This window comes from Halichoerus grypus, chromosome 15, assembly GCF_964656455.1.
Source record: "Halichoerus grypus chromosome 15, mHalGry1.hap1.1, whole genome shotgun sequence".
Lineage (NCBI taxonomy): Eukaryota > Metazoa > Chordata > Mammalia > Carnivora > Phocidae > Halichoerus > Halichoerus grypus.
In genome coordinates, this window is record NC_135726.1 from 12,487,662 (window position 1) to 12,496,228 (window position 8,567).

At 48.7% G+C, this 8,567-nt stretch overlaps 1 protein-coding gene across 5 annotated transcripts in view; it reads left to right on the forward strand.

Moving 5' to 3' along the window:
- The window catches only part of PDPR (pyruvate dehydrogenase phosphatase regulatory subunit), a 36,509-nt gene that overhangs the window by 17,137 nt on the left and 10,805 nt on the right, over positions 1-8,567 (forward strand). For all 5 annotated transcript variants that reach the window (XR_013444119.1, XM_078062531.1, XM_036088060.2 and 2 more), the window contains 8 exons: positions 264-456; positions 1,563-1,687; positions 3,544-3,699; positions 3,895-4,028; positions 4,400-4,548; positions 4,987-5,099; positions 6,715-6,809; positions 8,150-8,239. Coding sequence is in view for 4 of the 5 variants with exons in the window: in XM_078062531.1 (XP_077918657.1) it covers positions 264-456; positions 1,563-1,687; positions 3,544-3,699; positions 3,895-4,028; positions 4,400-4,548; positions 4,987-5,099; positions 6,715-6,809; positions 8,150-8,239 (1,055 nt within the window). In the remaining variant the exon portion in view is untranslated. The remainder of the gene's footprint in view (positions 1-263; positions 457-1,562; positions 1,688-3,543; positions 3,700-3,894; positions 4,029-4,399; positions 4,549-4,986; positions 5,100-6,714; positions 6,810-8,149; positions 8,240-8,567) is intronic.

The window sequence follows — 8,567 nt, forward strand, 5'->3', positions numbered from 1 at the left end:
CTTACCTGTCCTCCCGTGTGTTGTGTGCCCTTCCACAGCTCCTGGTCTTTCTAAAGAGTGTCTTTTTTCTCTGTATGCCAAGCACTTTGTAGGTTTGTCCCTTAATTCCAGCACGGTTTCTGCTCAGGGCCCGTTTGGCTCATCTGAGAAAGCCTCTTCCAGGAGATTTTCTAAGAGGAGCGGGAGTCGGGAAACACAAGGAACGGATGAGTTTGAATTCCCTAAAGCTGAGGCCTGTGTTTGACTTTGTTTTTATGGCTCAGAGCCCCTGCTGAGTTCCCTCCTGCGTCGCGTGCCAGACCTGGAGACTCTGGAGATCCTGAAGTTGGTGAACTGCCCCGAGACCTTCACCCCAGACATGAGGTGCATCATGGGCGAGTCTCCTTCAGTTCAGGGCTACTTTGTGCTGGCGGGAATGAACTCTGCTGGCCTTTCGTTTGGTGGAGGGGCTGGAAGGTAAGTCTTCCTTGCTCAGACCCTGCTTGCTGGGTGCTTCCTTCCTAGAGTTCCCTGTTGCTAATGTGGCGTGTAATGGATGTATGTAATCTGGTATGTTAATAATGAGGAGGTACACATAATTTGAGAGTTGTCCCCTTCAAAGTAGTCACCGTGGGATATTCCAGAAGTGTCTTTGTGCACAATGTTTTGGGAACTCTTCTTTGGAATTAGTCTCGGAGCCCCTGAGATGTAGTTTTTGGCTTTTGCATGGTTACAAATGTTAATCCTTTGAGTACATTTGAGTTTGGAAACAGTAAGTACTGTGAGTGAGACCTACGATCATGCTGAGTAATACAAGTCTTTTTTAAAAATTACATACTAATTAAAATCAGCCAGTCAGAAAGGACAAGTACTGTGTAGTTGCACTTCTCTGAGCTACTTGGAGTGCCGGGGTGGCTGCCAGGGCTGGGGCAGCGGAGTGGAGAAGGACTGCTGGCCTCACGGAGGGAGTTTCAGTTGGGGAAGATGGAGAGTTCTGGAGATGATGGTGGTGACAGTCACACAGCAGTGTTGAAGTACTTAATGCCCCCTGAACCTCACACATGAAAATGATTAAGATGGTCAATTTTATGTTCTCTTTTGTTCTGTTTTATTCTATGTTCTGTTATGTTCTGTGTATTTTATCACAATTAAATTTTTAAATTTTTATTCATGAGGCCATTTTTCTTGAGTGACTTGTAGAATGGCTCTGAAAACTCTTATGGAAGAGGAGTTACCAAAAGTGTTTGGAGCTGAGATGTGGTCAGATAGTTGTATAACCTCTGAGAGTTTTCCAGAAAAAAACCACTGGATGGATAAATTAGAGTACATTTGTATATTTTAGTCTTTTTTCATAGATGTGGCTTGTTTTATAGCACTTTCTGGGAATCTTATTAGAGCTAAAATCATCAGTGGTTTTGAGAACAATAGATGGATCCATGATTGTTCAGAAAAGTTAAGGAAATTGCCCAGAATTTCTCAGCCAGTCTGTGACAAGATGGGATGTTTCTGTTGGTTCTTGATTCCTCGTACAGTTAGGAGAGTGTCCCATCCGAGGTCTAGCAACTTCCCCCACATCTAAACAGGTACCTCGCTGAATGGATGGTGCACGGTTACCCATCCGAAAACATCTGGGAGCTGGACCTGAAGCGTTTTGGAGCCCTCCAGAGCAGCCGCACCTTTCTGCGCCACCGGGTCATGGAAGTCATGCGTGAGTGGAGCTCAGTCCCAGTTGCGCCTCGTTGAAGGTGTCTTCCCTGGGGCCTCTTTGATCAATCTGAGGGGCAGTTGTTTAAAAATTGCTCCGAGTCAAGCTTCTGATGTTTGGTTGAGGCATTAGGCCCCGTGTGGTATTTATGGAACCTTCTCTTTAGTATATCGTCTTTTATTTACCTCTGGGGCTAGGAAGAATAGGCCTTCTGGGTGGTAGTTGCTGTCCACCTCCCCTCGGCAGCTCCTTGTGGATGCCTAGGGTTGTCTGCTTTCCACTGTGCCTGCAAAAGTCCCCGTGCCAGGTGAATGCTCTCACTCCCTACTTGATCTCTGAGATCATGATTTGCTTTCCAGGGCAGAGAATTTGCCATGTTATTCTCAGAGCTTCAAGCTTCTCTTAGTGATTTTTGTCATTAACTGTTACGTGCTAACAAGATAGGAAACCACTTCTCGTGTAAATACAAAACATACGTTTTCATTCTCCTTGTTCTTCCGTCCAGCTTTGAAGGCCTCTTCATTTTAACTTGGTACTCTACCTTGTCTCTGATTTACTTTCTAGTAAATCCTTAGGGTCAGCTTTTGTATCAGGAATTGAACCAAATCAGACTGTCATTTCACTGCCCTGTACTGAGGAACAATTGTTCTGAGACTTTGCCAAAATATTCCTAAATATTTGGGGCATATTTATGCTCACAGCCAAGTCTCTACATTGGCTGTGAGCACCATTCTTGATTAACAGTGAACTGTTGGTTTAGTAGCAGGGGGTTCCATTCACGATGAGGCTTTTGGATAACGGATAACCTTCAGCACCTGTGTGCTCACTTCTAGCCTGGGGCAGAGAACCGTCTGTGGGAGACAGAGGGCCTGGCAGCAGTGTGGGTGGCCACTAAGGTTCTTTAATTTTAACAATTATTTTGGTTAAAATGTTGAACTGCTATAAGTCCTGACTTCTCCAGCCATAGTTACTTTAGAACCTGTGCAAATCATAATGGAGCTTAAGTTTCTCCTTGATGACATGACACTTATGGTGGCCGCCTCTGATTCTCACATAACAGGAATCGCAGGCACGACAGAAAGTAGGGAAAGGGTAAGTAGGACCTTAAGTGTGAGAGGAGACTGAAGAATCATCACAAGATAAGGCAAGCAGCGTGGCTTCCTTCTCTTGAATCTCTCAGCCTCCTCCCCACCCCGCCGTCCCTCTTGTGTGGAATGCCGTGAGGTCAGGTTTTCTCTGTGCAAGGGACTCGAGCTCACACTCTGGCTATTTTTACATCTTGCTGTTGCAGATTAGACCCTAGGAGAAATAAATTCTGACCCTAGCTTTGTTATGTGAATATGTCACTGGGCCAGGACTATGCAACCTGTCCGATTTCAGAGCCACCAAATCAGGGTATGCTGTGTGCCCTTTCACTTGGGAAGCAGGTTAGATGCCAGAGAGAGAGGTCTGTAACAGTTCTGAGGTCTCAGCGACTCGGGTCCTGTAAGGAAGCACGCACCATGTTTTCACACGTTGTCGCTCCCCGGGTGCTCTGGCCATGCAGCCTTCCTCTCTGCTGTGGAAGTCTGAGCGTCCTCCCGTTGTTTCTGCCTACTGATTCGAAACGATGATTGTGAACAGAGACCTGGAGCTGTTCTGTGACTCACAGCTGTGTAAGCATGGAGGGATGATAGCAGCTCTTGCAGCATGAGTCTTTCTTTTGGAGCCGGCTTGTTACACGGGGTACTGTTTCCGGATTAGGCCCTGTTAGCCTGGAGAGCGTGCTCTTGTGAATAGGAGCAAGTCCCGAATCTCGTGGATGCTGTGTTCTCTGCCCTGTGGTATGGGCTAGAAGAGACTGTCCTTATCTGTTCCAGCTCTCCTGTATGATCTGAAGGTTCCCCGTTGGGACTTCCAGACCGGGAGGCAGTTACGCACCTCTCCTCTCTATGACCGGCTGGATGCACAAGGAGCCAGGTGGATGGAGAAACATGGATTTGAGAGGCCGAAGTACTTTGTGCCACCAGACAAGGGTAAAAAGGGCCATTCTCATTTTTTTCCTTTATGCTTTAAGAACCAATAAAACCCATTTAAAATGTATTATAGCTAGAATGTGTTCCTAGAAGAATAAGTAAGAAAAACCTGTCACACTCTACTAAGCTATACATGGAGGGTCCGCAATATAAATCTCCTTTTCTCTCTTCCTTTTGTTGTTTTCTGGTCCACAGACCTCCTGGCATTGGAGCAGAGCAAGACGTTCTACAAGCCAGACTGGTTTGACATTGTGGAGTCTGAAGTCAAGTGCTGCAAAGAAGCTGTGTGTGTCATTGACATGTCTTCTTTCACAAAGTTTGAAATAACAGTAAGTGCTTGGGAACCAAAAGAAGAGATTAGGAACCTTTGCATATTCATTGAATGCCCCGTTTTTCATCTGTTACTTTAAAACTGCTTTTGTAAGGACTGTGGTATATTTTAGTGTTTTATCTGTATTATAGCATTTTTCTAAATTTTTAGCTGTTTCTGGGTTGTAATCTGCTTGCAGAGGCCCACTTACCATTCAGCTCAAGAGCTAGCTTTCTCTAGAGCTTCTTGTGGTGGAGTAAATCCGCAGGCAGGGTTGCACGGGGACTGACGAAGGGAGTCTCATCAGCAAGTCATGCCGCCCGTCAAACGGTGTCACCCGGCCACGTGCTCTGGTGCTCACGCTGTCTGCTTTGTCCCCTAACCCTGCAGTCCACCGGGGACCAGGCGCTGGAAGTCCTACAGTACCTCTTCTCCAACGACCTGGATGTGCCCGTGGGCCACATCGTGCACACCGGCATGCTCAACCAGGGCGGGGGCTACGAGAACGACTGCAGCATCGCGCGCCTGGGCAAGCGCAGGTGAGGCCCGCGGCCGCCCTCCCACGCCACTCAGCAGAGCCGAGCGCCGGGAAACCCAGTTACACCGAGGACAGAGAGGTTTCTGTCACTCATGGCCTGTTGATTGGCAGTGCAGTACAAACGGAAATCACAAGGAAAGGCAAGGAGAAGAAACCAGCCCAGATGATATAAAACTCCATGTGACAGAGCAGTCACCTTAGGGGCGGAGACATTCGCTTACAGTAGTAGGTCTGTATGCCCTCTTGGCACCAACAGGAAGCCCAAATCTGTTTTGTCCTTACGTGGTAGAGCCTGGAATGCGGCGCTGCTGGCCCCCTGACAGCTAGGAGTCCACTTGCTGGTCTGCTGCTCATTGGTTGCTTTGAAATGAGTTAACCTGCCTGCTTCCTGACCCTTTCTCTGCTGCCTGGCTTTGATTACTGTCTGTCTCCCTTTCAGTTTCTTCATGATTTCCCCCACCGACCAGCAGGTCCACTGTTGGGCCTGGCTTAAGAAACACATGCCGGAAGACAGCAACCTGCTTCTGGAGGACGTCACCTGGAAATACACCGGTAAGTGGGCCCTCTGGGGTCAGCTGCACAGGAAAAGGCCAGCCTGTCCAGGTCTGTCTTCTCCATTTGCCTTCTATTTGACATTCAGAAATGGGGGTCAGAGTGAGAGGCGTGCAAGAGGTTTTCTGGTCGCACAACATTGATCTCTAATACCCACGTTTTTGTCAGGTGTGGAGTGAGTTGTGCTTTAGTTTTGGTTTGTTTTGTTCACTGCTATATCCCCTGTAGCCAGCATGGAGGAGTGCAAATATTGGTTGAATGAATGGGAAAGTTGTTTTTTTTTTTTTTTTTAAGATTTTATGTGTCTATCTGACAAGGCACCTGGGTGGCACAGTTGGTTGGGCCTCCGACTCTTGATCTCGTCTTAGGTCATGATCTCAGGGTTGGAAGATCAAGCCCTGCGTCGGGCTCATCGTGGAGTCTGCTTGAGATTCTCTCTCTCCCTCCCTCTGCCCCTCCTTCCTCTGGCGTGCATGCACTCTCTCTCTCTTTAAAAAAGATTTATCGGGGCGCCTGGGTGGCTCAGTCGTTAAGTGTCTGCCTTCATCTCAGGTCATGATCCCAGGGTCCTGGGATCGAGCTCTGCATCGGGTTCCCTGCTCGGCGGGAAACCTGCTTCTCCCTCTCTCACTCCCCCTGCTTGTGTTCCCTCTCTCGCTGTGTCTCTCTTTGTCAAATAAATAATATCTTAAAAAAAAAAAAAAGGATGTATCAGCAGACTCCATGCTGAGCACTGAGCCCAACATGGGCCCTGATCTCACGACCCTGAGATTGTGACCTGAGATGAAATCAAGAGTCGGATGCCCAACCAACTGCACCACTCAGGTGCCCAGAAAAGTATTTTTTAATTTATTGCTTAAGTATTATTTTCTTCAAAATTTCCCCTTAGCTTTTTTTAAGTGAGTGAATAATTTTTGGGGATGACTTAATTTCCTGATCATCTCCTCCTCAGCAGTCCTGTGGGGGAGCAGGCCCCCCCCACGTCCACATTCTCGGTTTAAGGCCTGCCCCTCCCACTTCACTAACACCTGCCCTTGTCCCCAACAGGCCCTCACTGCCAATTCATCATGGCACCAACCACGTTTTCCTTTTTGCCACCAGACTGGCAGACTGTGGGAGCAAAGCTGTCTAGCCCGTGAGGATGGCTGACGTGCGGTTACCACCAGCTGCCGTCACATGATGGACTCCAGGGTGGTTGGGCGGCTCTCCTCAGGGCTCTCCTCCGGGTGCAGATTTGGGAGTGGGCTCTTCCCGTCCCGTGGCAGCACTGGGAAGAGGGAGGCAGTGGGAACTGTGCAGGGAGTTCATGGCCAGGCCTGGAAGCAGGCTCCTGTCATGGGCCAGGACGTGGTCGCACGACCCCAGTGTCGTGGCCGAGGAGGCTGTGGGGCGCTGTCCGCTCACCAGCAGGCAGGAGCTGCACTTAGCAGGCCTGTCGAGGGGTGTGTTTGCCAGAATGGAGGTGCTCTCTGTCCGCCCTTGGGTTGCCTGAGCAAAGGGTTGCTGTCATGGTCTCAACACCCAGGCCTGGCAGTAAGGGAGCAAGTCCAAAACAGACTTTGCTCTTGGGCTCACCTGTCACCTGGACTGGCATCTCTTGTTCTTTTCTGTTTAGCCCTCAATCTGATCGGTCCCCGAGCTGTGGATGTGCTGTCTGAGCTGTCCTACGCCCCTATGACTCCAGACCACTTCCCAAGTCTGTTTTGCAAGGTGGGTGCTAATAAAGTTTTAGTTTTTTAAATGAGTAGGGATTATTTCTTTTACAGGGCTGGCAATTACATGTTCTTACTACAGCATCAGTGCCCACAAAGGGTGTTGTGGTTTTCATTAAGCAAACAAAATGAGTAAATTGATTTATTTTTCACCCTTCCAGGTCTCCCTATTCAGTAAGCATTAGGATATCTTTCAAATGGATTTAACTTCTCTGATTATCAGCCCTATATATTTATTGCTTTGTGTAGCAGTGGATTAAATTTTGTAAGTTAAAGGATTATGACACGGATGCCAAAACATTCAGGTGCCCTCTCTCCATGCAGTGCTTCCCCCTTTCCCTTCCCAGGGTACCTTCTGTGTCCTGGCATCTCTAGGGAGCCGCAGTCTAGGTGAATCCCTGAAGAGCTTATGGAAGTTTCTTATATTTGGCAACAGTAGCAACTTGTAACTGAGTAAAAGAAATGGCAACTGAATACTGCTGAGAGAGGTCCAGACAGACCCGTGGTTTGGTAACCTGTCACAAACAGCTGGGGGACGGGTACTGACGGAGGCTCTGGGGAGTTCAGACCCAGGCTGGGATCCGCCTACTGACTGTACAGTGTTTTTTCTTCATGGCGGAGGGAAAGCAACAGAAAGCTGACCGGTAGGCATCAGCAGACCCTCGCCTGCACGGTTTGCTTCCTGCACGAGGGACCCACGTGCGTGAGCCTACAGAGTAGCGTGTCGGGCTCCCCGTGGGAGTAGTTTGCTACGGTGCCATCTGGGACCTGCCACTTCCAGGATGAGAACAGCGATTGTGTCAGAGGCCCGTTAGGTAACTGAGCCGCCGTAAACACATGTTGAGCATCAGAAGGCCAGCCTCTGACCCCAGAGAAGCAGGTGCACTGTGTTCTGTGGCCATCAGGTGTCCTCTTTTGTTGGACAGGTGCCCAGGACTTGCCAGATCCCCCGGAGAAGACATTTACCTGGTCTTCGTTGCTCCTCATGCCCCTGACTAAACTTAACAAACCGTTAGCAGGATTTTGTGAAAAGAAATGTTTCATGCTTGTAAAGACTTTGCCTCCACTTCCCACCAGCAGCTTGGCTGGCCCTCCTGAAATGGTGGTATTCATCAGAAGAGAGACTGCGAGACAGTACTCCATCCCTGGTGACCCCAGTACTTGGAAACAGACCACTTTGAGGATGCGTTTCTTTCATTGACATGTCCTTTAGGCTCAAACAGAGGGTGCAGAGCTAATGAGAGGGGTTTACGTCAGGTGGTCATCACTTTAACAAACGCGGAGTGCTCACTTCCTCTGTAGAGTCTCCATACTCAACTTCTCCCTTTGCTTCCACAGGAGATGAGTGTGGGCTACGCGAATGGCATCCGGGTGATGAGCATGACTCACACAGGAGAGCCGGGATTCATGCTTTATATCCCCATAGAGGTGAGCCTCCCGGAGGAAGGCGGCTGGCTTTCCCATGCCTGCTGGGCCCTGGCAGGGTTAGAGAGCCGGATCGGACCGGGCCTTGGGTATTGAGATAGGCTGCAGTAGAGGGACTTCAACATTTTGAACTAAGTTATTTCCTTTTTGAATAGGAAATACATTTACACGGTTTAAAAATCAAAATCTGTAGGAAGGATTTAGTGCCACCTGACCAGTTCCCACCAACCACCACTAATGATACAACTATTAGTTTTTGTAGGTCATGTCGGAGATTCTGTGCATACACAAGCAAGTTCAAAGACACTCTTAACCCTTTTTTAGAAACACA